The sequence below is a fragment of the Vipera berus genome (assembly GCF_964194415.1).
Source record: "Vipera berus genome assembly, chromosome: 10".
Classification (NCBI taxonomy): domain Eukaryota; kingdom Metazoa; phylum Chordata; class Lepidosauria; order Squamata; family Viperidae; genus Vipera; species Vipera berus.
The window spans coordinates 1131803-1156983 of record NC_138213.1 but is presented as its reverse complement, the minus strand read 5'-3'; the positions used below and the strand labels follow the sequence as shown (position 1 = coordinate 1156983).

The window sequence follows — 25181 nt, the reverse complement described above, 5'->3', positions numbered from 1 at the left end:
TTTAGGGGGAGGCGGCGACGAACGGGTCACGCGCTCCAAGCCCGGCGGCGCGGCGCGACGCGGCTGGTGGGTTGCCGGTCACATGGGCGGAAGTGAGGGCAGAGGAAGCTCGCCTGCCCGGAGCCGAGATGGCGGTGTGCGTTGCGGTGATCGCCAAGGAGGTGGGCGCGGGGGGGGGAGATCGGGGGGGGGAAGGACGTGGGATCCACGCGAGGGGCCCGGGGGTCGGCTCCCCATCCCCCCCTCTGACCGCCTCGCTCCCCGCCCTCCCTCCCCAGAACTACCCGCTCTACATCAAGAGCCTCCCCACCGAGAACGCGCTGAAGTTCCACTACACGGTGCACACCTCGCTGGACGTGGTGGACGAGAAGGTCTCGGCGCTGGGGAAGGCGCTGGTGGACCAGCGGGAGCTCTACCTCGGCCTCCTCTACCCCACCGAGGACTACAAGGTGTATCCTTGCCCGGGGGAGGGTGTGTGTGTGTGTGTGACCCTCCAGCGGGGAACATGGAAATGACACGCGCGTTTTTCAAACCGGGCAGCTATCGGGGCTGGGGCTGGGTGGGGCTTCAACTCTCAGAATTGATACGCCTGGCTGGGGAATTCTGGGAGCTGAAGTCCACCCATCTATTGCCAAGCTTGAAAGACAGGCTGGAAGACATTTGATAGGTTGTGCAAACAGGAGCCTCCTCTGGTCCTTGATCCTCCGTCTAGTTAGGATGGAGAGACTCTGGCGGTCTCAGCATACAAGATGGGAAGGCTTGGGTTGTCAGATCTGGGCTGCAAAAGGCCAAGGGAACCCCTGGACCACAGCCCAGAGTGAGGGTCTTCCCTGTCTTTTTTTCTGGTCTGTCTAGTAATGAGATTTTTGAGGACAGGATCCGCTAGGCCTGCTGATGTGTAGCTGAGTGGCAGATCCAACCTCAATCTGATCTCGGGCACCTCAGATAAATGACTAAGAGACACAGCGGTGGAAGATCAGCCTCCCGTTTCCAACAGTCTGTGTCCCTTAACCAGCCAAGCAGCTATGGCTACGTGACCAATTCCAAAGTCAAGTTTGTGATGGTGGTGGATTCTTCCAACACAGCACTCCGAGACAATGAAATCCGCAGTGTAAGTCTGAGGCACCTCCCAGAAGCCTGACTGGGGACATGTGAGCCCTTTTGTGATTAAATATAATGGAAGTGGTTTCTTTGCAGATGTTCAGGAAATTGCATAATTCTTATACAGATGTCATGTGTAACCCCTTTTACAATCCTGGAGACCAAATCCAATCCAGGTGAGTAAGAACTTGCCCTTCCTTAATTCTGCATGACCTGAAACCCAGATTCACATACTTTGTTTAACCAGATTCATCAAAGACCAAGTGCTCTGTGTTGACCTGACACTGGATGATTTTTAACCATGGCTACTTCATAGCTTCTGCTGTGGTGTAAATTCAACCTGTTTGATGACTTTATGGTTTGGTAGATGCAGAAATTGGGTTTATTTAGTTACCAGTTTAAACATGTTCTACAAAAGCAGTGTTTCTCAACCTCAGCAACTTGGAAGCAACTCCTAGAGTTCCCCAGCCAGCCAATTGAATAGGTAGCAGAGCAGAAGATTGGCTAGACATCCCTAAGGCAGCCGGAGGGTCCTGGGTGCCTGCAAAAGAATGCAGATGCTGACAGTAGGGGGAGCAGGGGAAGTGATAACTGCCTTTCACAAACCCAGGGATTCTTACGTTATACTAGCCCTAAGTTGCCTACTTTTGGCTTACTAAATTACCATGATGCCTGAAATGCAGCCCAATTGGTTTGTTATCCTAGAACTTACGGCATAGTGTGAGTGATACAATTCTGTGCTTGCTGTTTGCTAAATTGCAGAGACTGAATGGGGCAGAACAGGGGTATTAGGGAAATGTTTTGCGTACAGAGCTACTTGTTTTGATTAGTCTGCTTCCAAGCAGGTGTGTTTTGGATGTTCTGGGTCTATCAGCTGGGGCTGTCTGGCTTTGCATATGGACCAAAAGGGTTCTGGGCAGAGGAGTATGGAAAAAGCCAGGGACAGACGTCAGTGGGGAGGGTAAGGAAGCTGCTGGCTTCAGCAGGTGGGCTAGTGGGATGGCTGGTACTGGCAAAGCAGAACAATGACTAGTGGGCTCACGGAGCTGCACAAGGGGAGAACTGCCCTTCTTGTACTCCTGAATTAGCTCATCTATCAGTTTGGGCTGGGTGGGGTGATCTGGTTCCTGCTTTAAATCCTCCTCTCTCTGCATTTCAAGGGCCTTTGATAACACGGTGATGTCCATGATGGTTCAAGTTTGCTGAAAGTCCTGCCTCTTCTACCAGCTCCTTAGGCTGAAAAAACTTACACCCTGCACTGTTTGAGGTTCTTCTGTCCTTAAAATAAACTCCTTTACACAATCCGTCTGAAGTATTTGCAGAGCTACTCAAGGTGCATGATATCCAGAATAATAGAAGAGTTTTAAGGGACCTTGGAGGACTTGTAGTCCAACCCCCTGCTCAGTCCAGGAGAACCTGTACCAGTCCATATAAATGACTGTTTTAGAAGGGGTGGGGGGGCTTGGATCAAGAAATTCCCACCATAAGAGAAGCCTATCCTTAAACTTTGCATTAACTTTAACAAAGAAAAGGTCTTCTTTCTCCATTTGAGGGCCAGAATGGGATACTGTGTGCTTTCCCTTTAATGACTGTGGCCTCTGAATGCATTTATATCAGAATAACAGTTGAAAGGGACCTTGGAGGTCTTCTAGTCTAATCCCCTGCTCAGGCAGGAAACCTTATACTATTTCAGACAAATGTCCAATTTCTTCTTAAAAACCTCCAGTGCTGGAGCATCCACAACTTCTGGAGGCAGGTTGTTTCACTGATTAATTGATCTCACTGTCAGGAAATTCCTCCTTAAAATCCTTTTAAACGCCTTTCCACATGGTAAGTTTGGATGTCTGAATGCTATGCTAATTCTCCCTCCAGCTTGCTTTTTGCTAAGCCTTGCCTTTAATAACAGTAAAGCCACAGGGTAAATGGATGAAACAGCCATCCCCAACTTACACTGAGAAGTGAATATGCAAAGGCTGCTGTTTGCCCAGCTCAGCGATGAAGATGCCAGAGAGACATCTGCAGGCAGCCACTGTGGTTGTAAAGCTTAATTTTCACTAGCAGGATCATTTATTTTGTAAAAAAGATAAACGTCTTACAACATAGAACTTTAGCACAAACTACATATCTGTTCATCGATACATTCATTTTAATACAACCCTCCTTTTTCACTTTGCTTATTTCAACCTCTGCCAGTTTATTATTCATGTAGGGCCCAATCCCCAGGAAACTGCCCATCTGGGATGCCCAACCTTTTCTGCCCTGGCACCTCCCAGTCAGTTTCACAGGGCCTAACCAGGAGAACTTTTTCCCCCTTCCGTAAATGCTTTCAAGCAGATCAGTCCCATCTTTCCACTTGCAAAAATGAATACTTTTTTTTACATGGTAAAATTAGCTTCTGATGTCTCCAGCGCTCAAAGAGAGAACTTTGAGGCAGAATTTACAGCTCCAAGAACAAATATCTTTTTAAGACTTTTTTTTTGTCTGCTGGAAGAGGACTAAGTGGAAAGATCATTTCAATAAAACGTGAACTTCACTAGTCTATTTTGACAAAATTCACAAATTACTATGCTGGCTTTTCCTATAAACTCCACAATGGATTAAAGATAAAAGGTTTTGTTGGCACTGTCTCCTTTAAGGGCAATGAAAGCTGCATTGGCAGCAGTAATTGATGTACCTGGTTGTGCTGGGGTAAAAGGTATGCAAAACAAGATTGCAGCAGGTAAGCCCTATAGTAAAAATTCATTTATACTTATTTTGAAGAAACTTCTTAAATTAATTTAAATTAGTTTAAAATGAGGAGCAGGGCGTATCAGGATACAGTGACCTGCAATAAATTCCTGGAAACACAAGACACACTGCTTTCCTCCCAGCTGGCCTGCCTTTTGCAGAAAATCCTTTTTTCTAGTCTTTTTCAAGTTTTCACAGCCCTGTGTAGGGAGGAGCATTTAAAAATGCTCACCAAAACCCTCAGGATGATTGCAAAAAGGCAGGGCAGATGTGCTGTTCCATGCCGTATTGCTAGTCCCTTGTATACACACACACACACACACTTTCACAAATTGTAACAGGCTTCTTGTATGATTCTGTGCCTAATGGGATGCAGAGACCCCAAATTTGTAAAAGGAGAGAACTGGATGGTTTTGCATCCTCTCTCGCAAACCCAACCAACTTTACAAGAGGGTTTGAGAGGAGGAGGCAGAGGGGGCTGGATTCTTCATCAGGACACGCTGGTTAACTAGATTTTTGTTCAGGAGCAGCCCCCTCCCTTATTGACCTTCCCATAACGGGCCAAATTAAGGGCTTTAAGCATCCAGGCAAAAGAGAATGACAGCTTCTGCTTCCCTGAAATAATAGCATGTAGTTGCTGAAGAATGAAGAGGAATCCAGCACCCTCCCAAAGCCAGGCCAGCAAGATTTGGGTGCCCACTCCTGGTTTCTCCCCACCCCCACCCCCACGGCTTTGGTTTACCAGGAAGGAGGAGGATGGCTGCTCTGCAGACAAACGGGACAGTGGCTCCTCACAAATGGGCTGACAAGTAACAACAAATACAGATAGGCTTTGCTTTTCCTCCTCTCTCCCCTTCTGAATTCCTCCTGGCCTGTCGCTTGAGTTGTCTCCTTTGCCAGCTAGTAAGGTGTGTACCAAGCAGGTATCCTCCCACGGCCCCTGGAGAAGAAGTGGGTGGACAAAGCTCTAGTCATCACTTTTACCATCCTCCCTTTACTCCCCCTGCATCTTCGTCCCCACTTCAGAATGACAATTCAGGAGAAGATCTCCACCGTCTGCTGGCTGGTAGAGCTAATCACCCAGGGAGGTGGCACTCTTAACTCTCCCTGAGGATCGGAGGTGGCTTGACCACTGCCCCATATTGACAACAGAAGGGCAACTGTAAAACCAACAGGGTAGAGAAAAACAAGAGGAACAGAAGAAAAAATATTACCGATTTAAAACCTAGTGCTATGCTAGATGAAAAGCTTGGGCTTCCTTCAACACACAGTTAGCAGGATTCAGCCTCGTCCCCCTCCAGAAGGACAGTTTACCCGAGAGGGTGCCATCTTGCCCACTCACCTGACTATTCTGCCACGGGGCCTTGAACGTTGCCCCCCACAGAAGCTGGCATGGCGAGGTGGGGCTCCCCGCCCTCGAAAGTTCCCCCTGGAACCACCCCGGTCTGTGGAGCTGATGCCTGGAAAGTTGGTTCTTTTGGGCAGCACCTGGAGCCAAAACAACATGGATCCAAGGAACCAGAGATAAAAATGTGGAAATAAGAAGAGAGGCAGTGAAACACAGTTGCCCACCCCTCCTGTCCCCAGCTCATTGGAAGGGAAATTAAAAATTGGTCAGCATATCAGCATTACGTGCAAGCTGGCCTGCTCCTGATGTAACCATCAATGGCATGTCCAGAAGAATCTGGAGAATTGCAAGTGCTGAGTTGGTCAAATTTGCCCAAGACTCTCCTTTGGAGAAGGTTGGGTAGCAGATGGTGCAGCTGCATTGTGTTGTGGGAACAAGGGTATCCCTTTCAGACATAACAGTTTTTCTGCACAGGGCTCACAGCGTGAATCCTGCTGCCACTGTGTCTCGTCAATCTAAGCTTATGGATTAGTGTTACACTGCTTAAGGTTAGGCATCTTCTGAACTCAGCCAATTGAGTTATCAGTCTTAAGTTTATTTGCCCAGCTGGTCTTCCAAAATTTCCAGGAAGGGCATTAAGTATTTTAAACATATTCTGCAGAAATGTGTTTTAATGAGCCCAATCATGGGAAGAGAAACTACGATGGTGGCAGAAGTTCAATTCGGACGGCACTCAGCTTTTGAGAGAGAGCAACCAAGGTCTCCAGGGAATGTTCAGGCAGGAATTAGGGATCAGAGATATCCTTTATCCAGCAACAACTCCTGCTAATGGTAGGATCCTGCACTAGAACAGGCCCCCGCAGGGCTTACCTTGATAATACGGCCTCTGAACATCCCTTCGTCCAGTTCCATGGCTGCTTTGAGAGAACTTTGGTCAGCAAATTCTACGTAGGCATACCTGCAAGAAGAAAGGATGTTAAGTAAAAATAAATAAACAAAACCCTTATAATATTTTATCTTGTAAGCCGCCCAGAGTCGTTGGATATGAGATGGGTGGCAAATAAATTGGATGGACAGATGGGTGGATGGATGGATGGGTAGGTAGGTAGGTAGCCCGCCTGCCCTAGGGAAACAAAGGCCCTGGACTAACCTAGGTAGGCAGCCCCTTGCTTCCTAACCGATGCTCTCCCCATGCCTGTCCCTATAGCAATCGGTCACTTGCCCTTTTGGATGGCCTGAGAACTTGTCACAAAGGATAGTCACTCGGTTGATCTGTCCACAGCCGTTGAAGTAGGACTCCAGTTCTTCGGCAGTCCCTCCGTAATCTACCTGTGAAGATCATGCCCATGGACTCTGGTGTCCTTTGTTCAAGAGCCCTGGAGACTCAACACATCCAGGACTGTGGAATGATTTATAGACCCAAGGCAGTCAGGAGTAAATTCCCACAAATGCAGGATCTAAGATCTGCTTTCCATCATGGGGAGAAAGTAAAAGGTGAAAGATTTATAGGATCTGAAGCGAAAGCAGAGTACCAGAAGCCGCTACTTAACAAAGCTGGTAAACAGGCAGTCGACATGCTCTGCATTAGCGCTGTCGTCTCCTGGCTAATGTAACCACGCCAGACGCTAAATAAATAAATTATTGGGAGAAAGTCGGAAGGAAAAGGAGCACCTCTCAGATGTGAGCCCGCAATGCATTACAGATTCTGGCACATAAGATTTCACCCCTCTCTCTTACGTTTCCCACATAGATCGAGCGCTGGTCAGCCTCCACTTTCTTCTCGTTTATTCTCGATAGCAAGAGACCTGCACAAGAAAGACAACTCTAGAAGTCAGGGTGCCAGTCTTTGAATAAAGTGCCCAGCAATTTGGGAAGTTGTGCTGTTATTTCTTATAGTTTTATTTCTTAAAACCTCATATCAGAGCAGCCCCTACTTGAGGAAGGGCCCAGGGCAACCACCGTTGGGCAGCCCTGCTTGACACGAGCCGTACCTGGGTCCGAACTCACAAGGAGAGACTTGGCTTCATTCTGCAACTCCTGCAGCCATTCGTCATCCTTCTCCATTGCACGGACTTTGGCTTTGATGGCCTCCAGTTCCTTCACCCCAAGAGAAGCCAAAGCAGAGGTGGAACATGAGAAGCACCTCTCTTCCCCAAAGACAGAGTTGTCCCCAGAAATGGCCCTCCCCAGCCCTCCATTGGTGCTGGTTTTTCAAATTCCAGCAATTTCATCCTGGCAAGAAGTGTAGGCCTGCTCCCCCCCCCCCAATGTAGGCAGAGGAGCTCTAGAATTAGGGGAAGCCTTGAGGACCTTCCCATACAAAGGCTTCCTCTGAACTGACCCAAGTCTCAGAATAAGACTCACTGGGTCTTCTGCTTGCAGAACCTCTTGATTGGCTCCTTCCACAGGAGCCAAGGCCGAATCATCTTCCATGTTTTTCTGCCAAGTAGAAATTTCAGCTGCATCCCAGGAAGAATGGTCAGTGTCCGAAGCAGGAGGATCACACCACCAGGATCCAGAATCAAGGAAGGGATGGCTTGGGGAAAGTCACATCACCAAGGTTAGGTACTTTGACTGCCTAGGAGGCGTCATGGTGGATTCTTCTCCTTCCCTAGCCTTGACAGAGTAGCGTTCTTCCTCCCCATCCATGCTCCTTCCTTGGGCTTCTTCCCCCGCTCCCCCCACCTTCTCTAGGTCCCCCTCATCTCCTGTCCACTTGAGGGTCTGGCTTCAGTGACCAAGAACTGAAGGGAAGCATTTTGCCCCTTTTCTCAGACTGGGTTTAGTCCATATGAGGAGCAAGCCTTCCAAATACATGGGTTGTTTTTTTTTTGAGAAGGCTTAGTCAGATGCCACACTTCACAAAGTGTGTGGAATCTACAAGATCACAACAGCATCTATTATGCAGGGGCTAAATCAGAACTGCCTTTCAAGCTGGGCTTGCAGACGAGCCAAGAGACCGTGGGAGACTCTTTCCTTTCCATGTGACCACTCCTAACCTTGCCTCCAAAAATATCTTCATGGCTCCCTGCCTGCAAATTTCTGGGCAATGGTGTAAGACCCAACTTATAACATGAGAGGGCCAAGGAGAAAAGCTGGCCTTAAGGACTGTTTGTTTTTGAATGCATGACAACAATGGCTTTGTTGCTAGTTCAGATGTGGCTTTGGAAGTCTAATGGTGAGGGCCACACTTCATGTTCTCCAAGAAGGTCAGCTGGAGAGCCTTAGCATGATGCATTCCTGGAGGCATCCCATTCAGTTGAGCAAGACTTGCGCAGGCAAATACAGAGCTTCATTGTAGAAGCAAACTCAAAACATTTTGATATCTAAGCCTTACATACAAACACATTGACGCAAAATATTCAAGCATGCCTCCTCTTAAGCAGTTCTGTCTGTCTCCAACAGCAAAAGGAAAGTCCTTAACTGTGCAATCCATTGTTGTTACTCTTTCAGGACATTCCAAGTTGGTAGACTTTGGTGAAATTTATGATTATACTAAGCCATGGCTTGTGTGTATTGTTTGTAACCCCTAAACAATTACCAAAAGCAGCAAGCCACTCTGTTTTCAGAACCTTAAGTAATGTTCCTGCAAACAAGGAAGTCAAGTCTACTCATACCTTACCTTGCCCCAAGTCCAAACATGATTACTCACAGCTTTTTGGCAGCAAACCCTTGCCTGTTTTCCCCACCTATCAAGGCCAGGCAGATTTGGAGGAAGCAACAGCTGAGGCAGGACCGCTGGAGCTCCATTTGATCTCTTTAGCAGCCAATCAGGTGCAGCATTTCACCCACGGGGGGGGGGGGGGGGGTGCTGAGCTAGCAGGGGAGGAAGAGCAAACAAACGCCCTCCGTCCTCACCTGAACACAAGGGTTTTTATTCATATCAATTCATTGCTTTGATTCATGCCCCACCTGTCCATATGAGTCTGTGCAAACTGAGCAGAAGGGCAGGTGTCCTTTGGAAGGGGTGGGGGAAGAGAGCTGCTGTGGGTCAGTGAAGCCACTCCTGAAGTAAGGGAGCAGTGGTGGGACTCAAAGGCTGGGTCCACATCTGGCCAAAGTTCTATGAGAGGTTGGTCAAATGAGGCACAGCTGTGGTGTTCCTGCATCTCATTAAGCCAGACCCAAACAAACTCTTTATCTTGCACATCCAGGATCCCCTTATCTCCTGCTGGGGTTCAATGGCTGGACTTGTACGGCTAAGCCCTAAGATAGCTAGTTTGATTTTGGCTTAGCATGATAGGTGAAAGAAGCCTCCCCCTCTCCCATGCTGGTTATTTAAAGCCTGTCGGTGCCTTTCTCAACCTGAGGAGGCGGCCTGGGAATTTAACCAGACCACAAGGTCATTCTTTCATTTGTTCTGCAGTGGTGTGCAAATGGGCTTTTGTGCACACAGGAGAAATGGACACAGTTGCGTGATATTAAACCATCTTTATTACACAGATACAGAGTTAAGAACAGACATGACCTGAATCATAAAGTTTACATCTTCCACGGATCAAACATACAGTACATTTAGAGAAAGCAGGAAACCACGAGGGAAAGGGGGGAAGGAGAGCATGCCAACAGAAGGGCTCCCCAAACTCAACCCTTCTACCACTTAGTCATTTCTCTGGAATGGCCACAGAAACCCATAAACACTGGGTGGGGGAGGGGAGGAAGAGGGGACCTGGGTTCTCTTTTGCTTTTAATTGGATTCTCTTAGATTTCTACGATTTTTCTCTTTTGACACATCTTTGCAAGCATGCACATACGTGCTCCCATCTTGGTCGGTACAAGCGATGTCCCTCCTCGTCCCCACACCCTTTGATTCAAGTATTGCACAGTTCCGTGTGCGATTCGCTTGCTGGGCACCCTGAGAACAGTGCTTCTCCTCCACCCTGGGGAGAACGGGGGCTCGTTTCTGCCCTACAACTGGCAGCTTCTGAGTCTTTTGGCAGAGACGCTCGAGGCCTGGGATAAGGCCCAGGGATGTGCCACCTCTGACCCAAATCCAGCGTCCTTCCCTGCCAGGAAGAGAGCCAGCTTCGAGAGGGCAGCCGGCTTGAAACTCAAATGAAGGAGCACTTTGGTTCTCCAGAATTGCTGGGCTGAGCTCTCCGTCTACAAGACTGATGGGGAGATGAGTGAGAGCCACAGAGAAGGATTGGGACTGTGTTCTCCGGCCCTGATGCTGAACCAGAGTGCCGGGCTGGGGAGAGGGCGGAGGAGAACGTGAGGATGGGTGACGGATTGTTCCCAGCTGATGAGGTTCTGCAAAGTCTTTAAAGCTAGGTTGGTGCTGGGATGGTTTTCCCACCAGCCGCTCTCTGCTTCTTTCCTCCTTTCCTTGTGTTCCACCCTGAGAGACAGAATGACCCATCTGGGCACAATGACACAGCCGAGCCGGAAGAGCATCTGCTTCCAAGAAAAGGGGGACGTGACCTCAGTCGGCTCCCACAGTCCTCTGGAAAAGCACCTTCCTTCAGGACAAGCCAGCGTACTCTTCCCACGACTTGTTCTCTTTCCTTCCTATTGGCTCTGCAGGCAAAGGGAGCCAGCCACTGAGGGTCAGCAGGGGAGAAGTGTGCCTGTCTCACCTGATTGCTCCCTCCTACCACTGCGCCAGCCTGTAAATTAATTAAGCCCGCAAATAAGAGGGGCCCATGGTTTATCCTGTTGGATAACACCACTAGTGGCCCAGAGGGAAGAAAGCCCACCTTTTGAAGTCAGGCCAGCCTCTGCCCAGGAGAAAAGATAAATCTTCCTGTAGCAGAGGAGGATTAAGAGATGGACATTTGCAAAGAAGGGAATTCAAGGGGACCGTAAACCGAGTAAGCGTGGAAAGATGAGATCTCCGTCTCAAGACTTGGGAACTTCCATTTTGTGGAAGCATTCCTTACTGCAGAAGGAAGGAAACAAAGGAGACTCATCAACCATCTGAAGAAGCAATCGACGGGAGAACCATGAAATTATAGCCCAAGAAGACAAGATCAACCTATAGTTGCATCAGACTGTTTCACATGGCACATTCAGTACTGACTGCTTCCCGTGGATCCTCGCAAATAACAAAGATCTAAGTTGCAATGAGCAAAGGATTCCCTGTCCTGGTTTGGCTCATTTTTCAGAGATTCTCAGGAACCGCGCAGAGCACGGTTCAAGATGAAGTCAACAGCCTGTCAAAATCCCTGGGAAAAGCTAACTTGCAAATAGCTGCGTGAAGCTGATCTGAGCCAGCCTGAACGGATGTACAATTTCCCACATTTGCAAAGTGGTCTTTTCCTTTTAAAAAGGTCGCTCTGCTTTTAATTTTGCAACTGGCTTCATTCACAAGTAAGAGTTTGCAGATGGGATTAAAGCCATTCCCAGGCTGCCGCCCAAAAGACGCTCGCTCAGATTAGACCCCTCTGAATTCATCGACAGTTAATTCAACTGCCACTGCTACATCGGCGGCCAATTCAGGCCATCATGTCGTGCGGAATTTAGGCGATAACATTTTATTAAAGCTCTAAGAATTGGGAGACTTATTTGAAACTCTGGCAGAGACATTCCCTTCTCTTCCCCATTTGCTTCTGATCTGCGCAAAAACTTACTTATCTCTCGGTCTGTTGTAAATTCCTAAGGGTTCCTGCCTGCCTTTGAGTGAGTCAGAGGGAGAATGGGAGGCAACTGCACAGCCACTGCCCAGGAAAAAGACTGCCTGCATGCCAAACAAGAGACGGATCAGCCAGTCCGGGATGGCCATAATCCCCTCCTTTATCCATCGCCTCTTTTCATGACAAGAACATGAACATCACGATCTCAACCATCATGCTTTCTGCTAAGGGAGCGGGAAGACTTTGCCCACGTGCATTTTGTTTTTTTTTCACACAGCCTAAAGGTAAGCAGAGAGCGCACTGCAAGAATGGAGGAGGGAGTCGCAATCTTGTCCTCTCCCCCACCCTTGAAGGGGCGGGAACAGGGTGCAAGAGAAAAGGGCTTGCTCTAAACCAGGGGTGTTAAACTGCTGGCTCACGGGCCGGTTGCATCGTGCAGAGGCCGTAGCCACCCCAGCTCCAGCAATGCGAAAAAAAGTCATGATACGTTGCGACATGTCATGTGACATGGTGAAATTGACACCCGTGCTCTAAACTGAGGCCAACAAAGCCAGAAACAGCCAGTTCTGGCCATTGGAGAGAGCTTTGGCTGTATTTCGAGCAAGAGGTCCTTTCTGGTAGGTCCACTCAGAGGTCAGCCAGGTTGAGTTCAGTGGGAAGCCCCAAAGGATCGGAGCTTCAGTTCAGAGAGATGCAGCTGAACTTGATGGCCCACCCAACAGTCACCCACTGGGTCAAAAACCCATTCCCAGCAATTTGTTCCCAGCCAGCGGTTTGAAGCAAAGGCCAGTCCCTTCGGTGGATCTAGGCATCCCGCCTCCATTCCTTCCAGGGCAGGTTTCTCCACCAGACACAGCTTTAGCATGAAGCACCTAAGATCAAGACACCATCAGGCTGGTATAGCAGCAACATCCTCGTAGTGAAAACCAAGAAGAAAGAAAGATCCCAGTTTGCATTGTAGGAATACCAACTCCCCATTCCTTATTCAGAGGAGGAGGAGGAGGAAGAAGAAGAACTGGGCAGCCTGGTGAAACTGAGGAAGAACAAAAGAGCTGCTGGAAGAAGGAGCCGGAAGAATGGAGCTGGAGTTATGGCTCCAAAGGCTTTGAGCCACATCCTTAAAGAGGCTCGGGAGTGAGAAAGAAGACGGAGGCTCTGAAAAACAAGAGAGGATGGATGGCGCTCCACAGGTCCCCGACGAAGGAACACAGCAGATAAACAGGGCAGTGGGTCTCATGGGTCTCACGGGTGCTGCATGCACAGAAAGGCAGAAGAACAATGGGCAGTGGTCCGCTGACCGCCTACGCCAGAAGATACCTCCAGGGCCAGAGGACAACCCAGGTCTTTTGAGACAGAGAGACCCGTTTGCAACTCATGATGCTCTTTAGACGGCTTCTGGAGGACCCGAAAAGAGCAGCCACATACACAGGCTGCCGTTTCGGTTCTGGTGCCAGTAAACAGACTGGCTGGCCCAGGAGGAAGAGAGCCCATCTAATTTCCCCTTGAACACAGGATCGGAAGTGCAAGCCGAGGCAGTTCAAACGGACTCGTGATCCACATTATGCAACTCCCTCTAACTGCGAAAGATGAGCCCCTTGCGAGAATGACTGTTTGTTCCGGTGAAGGAAATGCCTCCATTTGTGGGCAGAAGAAGTGTTGCATTTGGAGAGAACAGAATGACCTCTGGAGGTATTGGACTACAACCCCAATGCTCCCCAGCCAGAAAAGCCTCCAACAGCCTTGCAGGCCAAGCAACTGGAAGGGGAGGGTGGGACAAGGCTGTTTAAGGGGGATTAAAAGGATTCCTTCAGAAAACTCCCAAGTTCTGCACTTTTAGAAAATTACATCTTTTCATGAGCACAGCTTTTTTGGAAAAGCACATTTCCCCAATTGTTACCTACTTTAATGGTTGTCCGTTTCCATTATTTGGCAAAAAGTCTCTTCTCCTCCTCCTCCTCCTCCTCACCATCACCACCATTCCAGTTATTAGCAATATTTTTGGAACCTTTTGCAAAGACTATTTACATTCACATTAAAAGTACAACATTTCTGCCCTGAAACCCTGGCTGGGCCATCTGTAAGGGTCCCCCCCTCCTCCCTGCAGCCATGCCATCTACCCCCCTGCCCCATATTGCACTCCCTTTGTACAGCGTTGCAAAGAATGTGACCATTGGATGCCGCTGTTTCCTTCCCGCCCTTCCCCCTCCTCCCCGTCAAACATCTGTTGGTTTCCCCAGGAAAAGTAGGATGAACCCAGAATGCACCGGAAGACCAAAGGCTGCAGGAGCTGCAGGAGCAGGAGGGAGGCAGGGGAAGGGACCCCCTGCCCTCCTGGGAGACCCAGTGGGAGATTGGGGAGAACAGCCAAGGAAGAGACACGGGGGCCAGGGTGACTCTTGGCTCTTCCAGGAGAGGAGAAAAGAAAGAGGCCACTCGGTCCTTTGGGAGTTGGGCAGAAGTCAAGGAGGAAACTGCAAAGATCCGCCTGGGAAGATGGGTGGATCGTGGAGAGCAGAGAGGGGTGGGGTGGGGGGGTAGAGGTGAAAAGATCCAGGTGAAAGACAGACTTTTTGCCTGGGTGCCGGAACCAAACTAGCCGAGGGCAGGCAGGCCGGCAGGCAGGGGTGAATCACACGTGTCTGTCTGGAACAGGTTGTGTGGTGGCCGTTTAATACAACAGGTTTTGATATATATAAAAAAGCACAACAGGTTTTCATAATCCACCAAGCGAGGGAGTTTATAGAGTCATTTCTGCCTCACACTTTCTCTCTTTTCTCTCTGTCACACATATACACACAAACACTCACGCTCACACGCACGAAAGTGGTGGATCCTTGGTTTTGTTTTTTGCTTTATTCTACGAAAATTTCTCCGAGTCCCACAGTTGCACGTCTGTCCTCCTGCAGGGTGACGCAGGAGCAGGCCAAGGCCCACGTGCCATGAGGTCTGAGCCCCCCTTCCCCTCCCCAATCCAGGAACACAAAGGAGCAGAAACACCCCCAGCCGTGGCACGGCAGCCACGGCAGCCGCAGCCACTGCCAAGCTGCGGGTGGACCGTTGCAGAAAGATGCGGCACTCCTCCGTTCAGAAAAACCTAATAAATAAAGCCTCTGTAATGAGGAAGAAGAGGAAGAAGTCAATCGAAGGAAGAAAAGGGGGGGGCGGAAGGAAGAAAGAAACTTTGGCAGAGGAAAAAAGTTTGGATTTTTTTTCCTGTTTTTGGATTTCCTTTGGAGCAGAGGTGAAAATGGTATTTCTTGGCTAACTAGCAAGGTAGTTTACAGGTAAGCTTCCTTTACTTGGTTTTCTGGGTACTTTTTGGATTTTGTTTCTTTCTGTTTCACTTAAAGCCAAAGAGTTTGATGTTTGTATTGTCTATTTTTATTTTATTTTTACAAAAAGGAAAAAAAAGGCTTGCTTTTTGTAACTGAAATCCATTTCTCCCTGCCTTCTTCTGCCCCTTCCTCTTTCACAGGAAGGAGCTTTCATTCTTTTTATTTCCATGAACGCACCTTCGGCAGGAGACGGAGGGAGCCTCTCCGGTTTTCCTTCCCTGTCCCCAAGTCAAGAGGTGGGGATACCTGCAAACGCCTCATCCGAGGAGGAGAGGAGGAGGAGGAGGAGGAGGAGGAAGAAAAAGGAAAGAAAAACAACCGCCATCTCCACCTTCATGGGTTGGAGGTTGAGTCTTCCACCACCACCACCATCATCTCCGAAGGACGGACGAGGCCCGGTGCTTGCCTTAACTCCATTTAAAGCCAGGTCTGAGGATTCATGAGGATTCTGTCGTAGAGTTAGAGGTTGCTCTGGAGGTCAAACACGTGTCAGGTAGCTGAGGATTTGCATTGAATGCAGTTTTCAGTTTGTTTGTCTTTAATTTGGAGAGCAGTGGTAGCAGCAGCAGCAGCAGTGATGGTTCCCTTCCCTTTTGTCTCTCGCCTAGCGGGACGTGGTGTCCAGCGGGGCTGGGGTTGCCGGCGTGCCAGAACGCGAGACGGTGGCAGAGCCTGGATCGCTCGAGCTGCCTCCCAGGGCCACGCCGGGGAGGGTACTGGTCACGGTCACCCCATCTGGCTGGGCAGGAGCCCCGGGCAGCCCAACCGGGCCAGAAGTGGCCGTCCCAACAGAAGCTTGGAGGCTCTGGAGAGTCTGTCCACAGACGTGGTGATGCTTCTCCCAATCTTTGTGCTGGCAGAAGGAGCCGCAGTAGCGCGCAGTGTTGCATCCGCTGCAGGTCTCGCTGGCCTTGCGCCCGCAGTTCCAGCAGCTCTGCAGGAGAAGGCGAAAGCACAGAGATCAGCGTGGAGCGAAAGACAAGCGTGGGGGACAAGAGGCGCTCTACTCTTCACCGGGCACCAGACACGCGGTCCGTCTCTCCCGTGGCGGATTCACAAAGGGCTGTGGCTGCGCTCCAGACTGTGCTCAACTTCTACATTTTAGGACAAGGCCAAACCACAGGGGGGGAGGCACGAGACCAACACACGCCTGGCTCCGAGTCATGGCTGCTTGCAGCCCGCTATTCTGGCACCCGGCTCCAGGTCAGGACTAGAGAGGGTCACTACCTCACTGGAGTCCTCCTGTTGGTTAATTACGGTCAAGGCGTCCTCGGAGGCTTGGCGCTTGGCTTCAGCCAGGGCCCGCTCCATCTTGGCCCGCTCCGTGGTGATCAGCTCGTGGGCCTTCCGCTCCGCATCCGAGACGGCCTTCTGCAGCTCCGACATGGCCTGGCGCTTCACCTCGTTCACGGCTTCTTCTGAAAGGCAGAGCGCAGGGCAAGGCAGAAATGATAGAGGAGGCTAGATCAGGGCAAGCAACACCTAAGAGAGCAACGTGGCACCACTGCTCTGAAGGAGGTCTGAGGTCTTCCAGAAAAAGGAGGGTCAATCTGTAGCCCCAGGGCCACCTGCATGGCCCAGGGCCCCCTTCTGTGGCCCTTTCAGGCCTCACTGGCCAGGATTGCTAATACCGGGAGCTAGTTTCAGGCGAGAAATATAAGAACTGTAGTTTAAACTCTAAAAGAAGCACCACGCTGTCAAAAAACGGATTCCTACACGGGTTTACCCTCTTCGTAATTCCCTGCAGCAGCCCCTCCCCGGGGAAGCCGTGACAAGCAAAGCCACCCAAATGGCACGCACACAACATCCCTCACCAGATGACTAATTAAGCCATTTTCAGTTTATCTAACACTGTATTGTAGCCTGGATTTGCCTAAGATGCTGGCCTACAAGAAAAATCTACCCGAGGCTAGTGCTTAACTAGTAAATGGGTTGTGTGAAAGGAGCCACTAGCTAGGCTTTTAACTAGCTTGGAGAAGCGGGCAAACTCGATGGCAGAATCCGTCAGGGGAAAGTGGCAACTTTAATCCCCCCGTCCCGAGGTGGCCAGCTATTCTCCATCAGGCTTAAGCAGAGTCTGCACTGCACCCTGAAGGGACCAAACCTCTCACCCCACTTTTGGTGGTCAGAAAGCAAGGCCGGCCACTAATTCCTCTGCCCCATTTTCTGGCTGGTGGGAGCCCACCAGAACACAATCAGCTATTTCAGATAGGTGCACCGGGGAGTGGAGATTCCCAGACAAAGGAGGTTCCTGGCTGAACCCAATAAAAGCAGCATCTGATGAGATGTTGCATATCCTTTGCAGATGTTTCCTCTCTCGTAAGGGCTACTTGCTTTAACCAGCAGAGCAAAACTCCTGCTGATGTCTGCAAAGCACAGTGGATCCTACGTACAACAGCTGCCCTGTCAATGCTTCAGAGTAGCGTTTCTCAACCCTCGCAACTGGAGGGTGTGTGGACAGCAAGCTGGCTGGGGAATTCTGGAAGTCCACACATCCCTAAGTTGCTAAGGTTGAGGAAGCAGCTTCAAACTCGGCCCAAGGGCAGCTCCATCTGAGGAAGTAGGACCAAACTGACCTGTGCAAGGGACGCTGCTGTGCTGTGCTTGGTAAGCAAAGGGAGGTCTGCAGCTGGACAACCCACCAGGCTGAGGGCCACGGTAGCTCTCCCAGTCCTTGATCAGGGTAATGGGCCAGGGTTCCCACAATCACTCATTCCAAGGGATTATTTTTGGCTTTTGCTTGGTGACAGCCAATTTTTTACAAGAAGCTTTTCCTCACTTCCCCTAAAACTCACCAGCTTTTCTCCAGATTTCTTCCGGCATGTAGCCAGACAGCGGCCTGGATACAAATTCACGATGGGCATCTGGGGAAATGGCAGAATGAGAAAAATCTGTTGAGGAGCGTTGAACGAACCGATTTGTTATATCTTGCCTTGGAAAAACCCAAGCGTGGTCAAGCTTGCGTCATCAGCGCCCCTGACTGCACCCTGGAGAGTCAGGGGCCAGACTATGACTTCATCAAGGGAAGTTTTATGACCACCAGCCAAGAGGGTGTTGGGCACCCACAGCCACCTGCAAAAAGGTGGGGGCAAAATCTTGGCAACAAGGATCAGTTCCTTGGGTCCAGCTCTGTTGAGCTCGAAGGCTCCAGTGCCCAGAAGCCAAGAGGATGCCAGGGAGGAAGGCCAGGGCACCCTGGTGAGCAGCAGAGTGGTGCCAAGAGGGGATCTCTCCTAAAAGCCATACAAAGACTCTTGCCCAGGGGGTGACTCACAGGTTTGTGCAACCCCCTTGAAACCCATCTCAGTTGGTGGAACACATCCAGGAATTGCGGCCAGGACTTCTAAGGATTCATTCTAGACCAGAAGTCCCCAACCTTTTGGGCACCAGGGACCGGTTCCGTGGAGAGAGGTTTTTCCATAGACTAGAGGGGGTATGGTTTTGTGTGCTGCCTGCATCCTGTGGATGGGGCTTTCCTTGTTTGTGTGGGCCAGTTGCTGGCATGCTGCGGCCCGGTACTGATCCACGGACTGGGGGTTGGGGACCCCTGTTCTAGAGTGACTAGGTTAGAGTTTGCATTAACCCATCCTGTGGCTTGCTTGGGTCTGCCTTAGCCCAGCCTTTCTGGCTGACAGAATGGGGAGGAAGGCTTGGCTTGTTCTACAAACCCAGCTGATGATGGCTTATTCCATAAACCACAATTCAGTCAACACAAAATGAGTTTTGTTTCATCAGATGCCCCAGCAGATGTTGGGGTTAGGAGACTGCATCGTCTCCGCTCATTCCCACTAGGGGGTGGTGGTAACCTAGTTGTCATCTGCCTCCCCATTCTCCCCCCACCCCAGGTTCTTCTGAGAGGCCCTGGCAGTGGGGGCTGTTGGAAAGGCCCAACTCCAGAGAGCCTATGACAGGTGGAAGGGGCCCCTCCACAGACAGAGGGGGAGGAAGGCCACTCTCTCTGTGCCTGGAGTCAAGCGCCTCCATCTGGGTGGCCTGAGCCCACCTCCTCCCTTGCTGGGCTACCTAGCAGCGGTGCCTCGATGTTGGCAGTACTGTTGAGGGGGCGGCTGGCAGGGCTCGCCCCCTTCTTCATGTCTTCGGCATCGCTGTAGCGGCGTATCCAATGGTTGAGCTCCTCACGGTCAGCTTCCTGGCAGCGGCGCAGCACGGTGAGGGACCGGCGTGTCTTCTCCACCATGTCCATGATGCAGTTCAGGAGCTGCTGGGAGGAAGGCCACATATGACAGTTGGGGCGGCAGCTCTTCTCTGCCCAGCCTGGCCTCCTCTTTTTCCAGCCCGTGGTGCAGATCGCAAAGGAAGTGGGGAGGTGAGCGTTGCTCTCCATCTTCCCCTCCCTCCCTCCTCCTTCAGCAGGTAGCTCTGAAGGAGATTCACACCCATCTAGCCAGCGTGGGGGTCAATTGGCCAAAGGCAGTCTTGGACATTTATATGATGTCCAAGAGCCTTGGTGGAGCAGTGGGCTAACGCCTCCTTAAGTAACACCAGCTGCCTGCAATTAGTGCAGGTTGGAGTCCCACCAGGCTCAAGGTTGACTCAGCCTTCCATCCTTCCGAGGTAGGTAAAATGAGGACCCAGATTGTTGGGGGCAATAAGCTGACTTTGTAATAATGCCGCTTGAGATGGGGCCGAAAGCCCTAATAAGCAGGCATATACATAGAATGAAGGCTATTGCTAAGCACATTTGATTTGTGCTTCTTAGATTGTAAGCCGCCCTGAGTCTTCGGAGAAGGGCGAGATATAAATGGGATTAAATTTTTTTTAAAAATGATACGGTCCCTCCTCTCCTTTTCTTCTGGCCCCTCCTAAACTTTGTGGCTTATTTTTCACACAGTGATTTACTGTGATTCCAATCTGCTGAATGAACCGGGACAGAAATGATTGAAAATAAGAAAAATACCCCTCTTGTTTGCTATCTTGAGAATGCTTCATTCAGAAAAGGGGGAGGCTAAGTAGACAGAATAAAGCCGGAGGGAGTCTTCCATGTATCAGGATCAGAGCAGGGGAGGGGAGGGGAGGGGCAGGCTTGGGATTTGCAAGGCACAAAAGGGAAGGACCCCAGCGGCTCCCACCCACCAACGGCCAACATTTTCTCCTGAGGTGCACACAATCCTCTGCCAGCAGAACCTGTGAATTTTCCCCAGTTGTTCTAACCCTTTTACAAGCCTCTGCCGGTTTGATCAGAAGGCAGACAAGAAGGTTTGACATTCCTAGAGTAACTTCTTACCCAGGTGCCAATGACTGCCAAGCTCACAGAGTTGATTTACACTGCCCACCCTTCGGGACATCGTTGCCAGGAACCAAGAGGGGTTCCTGCCCTCCTGGCCTTTAGGAAGTGCCCGAAGACTGGCCTGGGGCCCGGGGCCTGAAGCGGGCCTTGGCCAGGGGGGTCTTAAATGAAAGTGAGGTTTGGTACTCTAAGCTACTGACTGCAGTTTGGCTTTAGGTTTCCTTGAGTTTTTAATAGTGTGTTTTATATAGTCATTGTGTTTATTCATATTTTTATGGTTTCTGATGTTTTTAATTATCATGAGCCCCCCCCTGAGTCACATTTATGAGATGGGTGGCTGCATACAAGTTCAATAAATAATAAAATTTAAAACCGTTGTACGTACATTGTTGAGGTGTTTCCACTCTTCGGCCCATTCTCGCTCGGTCAGCCGGTGGTCAATCACCTCCTCTTGCCGGGAACCGTGGACGGCTGTGGGGATGAAGCACCATGAGTGTGGGTGGAAGGAAAGGACCCCCACCCATTATGGAAGCCTCCGGTCCCTGAGGAACCAGGGGATATTTACCCAAATTCCTGCCAGTGGGCACACCCCCAGAGGCACACCTGAAGGATGCCAGGGCTCTGCGGCTGGCAGGCTGCAGGTGGTCTCCCCAAACTAGGCAAGGCTGGGGCAATATTGAATTCCACTGGAATGCAATTTTAAATCAAATCATGTTCATTAAATAGAGCTAGGATGACTGCTCCCTGGGTATTTTGCAGTTCCTCTCTTCTGTCGTATTTAAAATTAGAATTTGGGAGGAAGGAAGGGAGAGGGGTCCTTTTGTTCTGAGGGCTTGCAGGGGGCTTCAGGACCCCTGCTGTGCAGGGACGTCAATGTGATCCTCAGAGGCGCCCTTTGCTTCTGCCGTCTCGTAAAGAGGGGAGCGTCTGTTGGCAGAAGTGGAAGCAAAGACCCCTTCATCTGCTTAGCAAGAGTTATTTGCCATCCCTACTTAAACCCGGGGAGGGACTGGTGAGCCTCAACTAAGCTCTTTTGCGCCATCCTTGTTGCTTCTTCCCAGTTCTTCCAAGGCTCCTCCCTCGCCTGGGTCCAATCCTGTAGTGCTCCAGCCAGCTCTTTTTGGGAGGACCTGCCCACCAAGCCCACTTTTCCCTGCCTGGACCCCTGCCCGCCTCCGCTAGCCTCCCCATCCCACATGCTGCCCCTGGGTGCTCCCTCACCAGCTGGCCGGGGGTGCTCCCGAAGGTCCCGGGGATCCGGAGGGCGGTAGGTGTCCCGGTAGCGGTGGGCCACAGCCATGTCCTCGAGGCGGTAGTGCTGGGGGGGAGGAGGGGCGGGGTGGGGCAGCCCATTAGGCTGATGGCTGAGCCCGTTGCTGGGGCTGTACCGCTGGGCAGGGCTCACGGTGCAAGGCCTTTTGCTGAGGTGCTCAGGATGCAAGGAGTCGCGGTCCAAGCCATTCTCTTTGGTCCTGGGCCACAAAGACACACACCACAGTCAGGGCACTATGGCAGATTCACCAGGCTGGCCAAACAGAGAGCCAGCAATGCCCAGGTCAGCCTGTTCCGGCTTCACAGAATGACCAGGTTCACACAGCCTGCGTGACAAGTGGCTGAATGGCAACCCTCCCTGGAAGTGACCGCAGCATCTCCAACTGGTTGGTCCTTTAGAAGAGGTCACTGGGCTCTTCTGCAGGAGGAATGTTTGCAGTTCAACCTTTTCTCTTTTGGCCACCTCCAAAATGGTGTTTCAGAGTGACCAGCTTTGGGTTACGGCTGACCTAAAAGCTTGGTGAATTTATCAATATATTTTTGGAGCTGTGTAGCGCCCTAACCTCTATCACTCCGCTAACGGGAGCCATGGGGAGATTGGTGCTCCCTGCTTCCCAGGAAGTACATCTTAGTTGGGGCGGGCGACCCCTAAGCTCCAGAAAGGAGCCGTCCTGGAGAGCTTGGATCCTCGCTGTCCGTCATTCAGCCTGAGGAGCAAAGATGTCAGGACATGGGTGCCTGCTGATGAGGGGAGCCCAAGGGCCCAGATTGGCTCTGCCTCTTTCTCAGTGGTGACCAGCCGCCTTGGAGATGCTCCTTTCTCCATCTATCAGCCCCCTTTTTGAGGCTGTGACCCTCCGGGATGAGGACCTGGCCTCTAGAAAGCGCCAGGCAGGTCAAAGGTCCTTCTTAAGAATAATGCCTGGCAAGGCTGTCCCCAGCCTAGGACTCCCACCCCTGCCCTCCCCCCTTCTCTCAGACGCTGGAGGCTGGCCTACCTGTCCGGCGTCCGCCTTTTGACCCCTTCGTTGACCTCCAGCAGCAGCTCCGAGGAGTCGATGGGTGAGGAGGCGTTGGCATCCAGCAGGAGCTGCTCGTGCTGCGCCAAGTACTGGGCGGGGCTCTGCTTGGCCATGCGGGCACAGTGGAGAAGCTCCCGCTGCAACAGGGGCAGGTTGGCCTAAGCGGGCAAGAGAAACCATGAAGAGAGATCAAGGGGGCAGCCTGGTCTGCTTGCACGCCTCTCCTGGTTCCAGAGGAGCAGGAAGCTCTTTGGAGCCTCATCTTATCATCTTTCCAGAGAAAGCCTTCTGGCCCTCCTCCAATGGTTCCCGGGATCTCCGGGCTCCCTGTTCCCATCTCCCAGGCTTTCAGCTGAAAGTGTTTGTAAATAAAGTAGGGCTCCCTGCTTTATTCCCCACCCGGTGAGGTTCTCACGGAGGAGCCTGCTTCCAGGAAAGAGCATCCACCGAAGTGGTTAAGCAGGCGACCAGAGTCCTGCCCCCACCAGCCAACCATGGTTTCCTACTTAAGCAGCCGATGGCCGGCCAAACCGCCATCTGTTGAACACATTAGAGCTGATAAAATGCCCCTCTGTGGATTCCAGGACAGCAAACCTCCTCCTCCTCCTCCACCACCGCCACCTTCTCCCTCTCTTGGCCTCGGCTCCACATTTCCAGAAAGAAAAATAATAAAAAGGAATAAATAACATCTCTGGGAAAGGCACACTGGAGGCCGCCTGCTTTGAGTTAGCATAATGAGAAACATCTGGAGCCCCGGGTGGAGGACAGCTGGGAGAGGGTGCTGGAGAGCAGAAGAGGCAGGGAGGAAGGTTCGGCTGCAAGGCTTGCAGGCGGCCCCAATCCTCTGCCAAGAGAGTCAGAGGAGTGGACCAGTTTTCCCCAAAGGCTGTAGAGTCATGTTGTTGGTCACCCGAGGGGGATCTCTGGAACAAACAACCCAAAGGAACCAGGGTTGAATTGGGATCACCAGTGGGGGGGGGGGGCTTTCACTCCCAAGGCTGTGATCTCAGGGCTGTCACCCTCTTTTTGATGCCTTCTTGGGCATCAAAATATTTCCAGAAATATTCAATAAATCTAGAAACCAAACTCTAAATTAAAGCTACGAGGCTTTTAGAAAACAAGATTTTCAAACAAAGCATTTCCTTGCTTTGGCAACCCTTCTGAAATCATCCAATTCTTCCAAGCAAAAAATATTTGAAAAGAACTGGGCTGGGGCGGAGGAATCAATGCAAGCTGGGGGGTGGGGGGGAGGAGGGAGCCTGGCAGACTGCTGCCCCTGTGAGTGTCAAGACTTTGCCCTTTGCTCAGCGAGGCTTCTACCGCCTCTTCTGATGGGCAGCAATTCGCTTCAGTAGGCGTCTGCAACCTTGGCAGCTTTACGACCTGTGGACTTCAGTTCCCAGAATTCCTCAGCCAGCCAGCTTGAAGTCCACAAGTGGTAAAGTTGCCAAGGTTGGAGAGCCGTGCTCTGCAGGGCAAGGGACAGATTTGTCCGGTCCAAGGATTTGTCCATTCAGCCAGAGTGGTCACTTTTAGATTGGCCACAGCTCCTCAGGCTTGGAGGTTGTCCTGGGAATTTCCACACGCAAAAGAGTTGCAACAGGCCCTCCTCCTCATCTGGGAGCCATTTCCTTTGTGATCTCGCAAGCGTCCTTGGGAACACCACCCACTTTCCGTGGGAGAAGACGGCTCCCCTCTGAGTCATCCTCTTTTCCCCCCTGGTGCTGCCATTAGGAAGCCAGCTGAGATCCGCAGGGGAGGATCACCTATTGGGTCGCTGTGCTGACCACCCAGGAGGGTTTTCCAAAATAAAAGTTTTCCGTGCATTTAATGCATGCTCCCAAAATGCATCAGAATGAATAAAACTGGGCGTTTTTGAGAGGGCTGGAACAATCAGCTCGCAGCGAACCATTTCAACAACAGCCTCCGTTTAAACAAAAAGGGGGCTGCTTGGGTAGCAAAGTTCCCCTCCTGAAATGAATCAGTGTTGCTTGAGTCACACATGGGGGTGGGGTGGGGTGGGAATCTTACCTTCAGGAACGGGATGACAAAAGGCCGCAGGGGGAAGTTTGTGGCCTCCTGGAGCTTGGAATGGAATTCTTCGATGGTCAGCGTGGAATTCTGCAAGGTGAGCATTCAAAAGTGGTCAACGGATGAACTCCCGCTGAAGCCACAAGGGCCTCTGTTCCGGCTCTCCTCTTCGAGGTCAGCTTTGCTGACCACTTAACATGTTTCAGTGCTTTTAGATAGTAACACATAGAATTCCCAAACCACTTGCTGGAAATTCTGGGCAGTACAATTTCATCACATCTGTAAGGCAGGTTAACAAGGCCCAGGCACGTTGCCTACCAGCAAGGGCCAAAATGGCAGCCGCATTAATCAGTTGCGACAAAAACAAGCACGTGTGCCGTCACCATCCGCCCCCCGCCCCTCTCCGGACCTCCCTGCGGCTGAACGCACGGCTAGCAAGCTGAGGGCCTCAGGTGTGCAGCGAATTAAACCTTAGCTTCCCCAACGGCGAGCTTGTTCGGTTGTTAGGTGTGTGAAGCTTCT

At 51.0% G+C, this 25181-nt stretch overlaps 3 protein-coding genes across 7 annotated transcripts in view; 1 reads left to right on the top strand and 2 right to left on the bottom strand.

Moving 5' to 3' along the window:
- Positions 1-7: 7 nt before the first annotated feature.
- Positions 8-2395, top strand: TRAPPC2L (trafficking protein particle complex subunit 2L). The gene is made up of 5 exons (XM_081336182.1): positions 8-161; positions 279-451; positions 1024-1111; positions 1198-1277; positions 2262-2395. Exons 1-5 carry the CDS (start codon positions 129-131, stop codon positions 2305-2307), a joined length of 420 nt encoding a protein of 139 aa, XP_081192308.1. The 5' UTR covers positions 8-128; the 3' UTR covers positions 2308-2395.
- Positions 2396-2961: 566 nt separating this feature from the next.
- Positions 2962-7674, bottom strand: PABPN1L (PABPN1 like, cytoplasmic). Its single transcript, XM_081335644.1, has 7 exons — positions 7541-7674; positions 7168-7273; positions 6877-6981; positions 6399-6501; positions 6047-6134; positions 5171-5316; positions 2962-4768 (listed from the first exon to the last, which is right to left on the bottom strand). Exons 1-7 carry the CDS (start codon positions 7607-7609, stop codon positions 4729-4731), a joined length of 657 nt encoding a protein of 218 aa, XP_081191770.1. The 5' UTR covers positions 7610-7674; the 3' UTR covers positions 2962-4728.
- A 7442-nt stretch (positions 7675-15116) lies between these two features.
- The window catches only part of CBFA2T3 (CBFA2/RUNX1 partner transcriptional co-repressor 3), a 36164-nt gene continuing 26099 nt past the window's right edge, over positions 15117-25181 (bottom strand). For 4 of the 5 annotated variants that reach the window (XM_081335800.1, XM_081335801.1, XM_081335797.1 and 1 more), the window contains 8 exons: positions 24660-24749; positions 22605-22786; positions 21556-21806; positions 20720-20805; positions 19110-19305; positions 17882-17950; positions 16314-16504; positions 15117-16020 (listed from right to left, as the gene is read on the bottom strand). In XM_081335800.1, the coding sequence (XP_081191926.1) occupies positions 15691-16020; positions 16314-16504; positions 17882-17950; positions 19110-19305; positions 20720-20805; positions 21556-21806; positions 22605-22786; positions 24660-24749 (1395 nt within the window). In that variant the 3' untranslated portion in view covers positions 15117-15690. The remainder of the gene's footprint in view (positions 16021-16313; positions 16505-17881; positions 17951-19109; positions 19306-20719; positions 20806-21555; positions 21807-22604; positions 22787-24659; positions 24750-25181) is intronic. The other variant, XM_081335799.1, reaches the window with a different exon arrangement.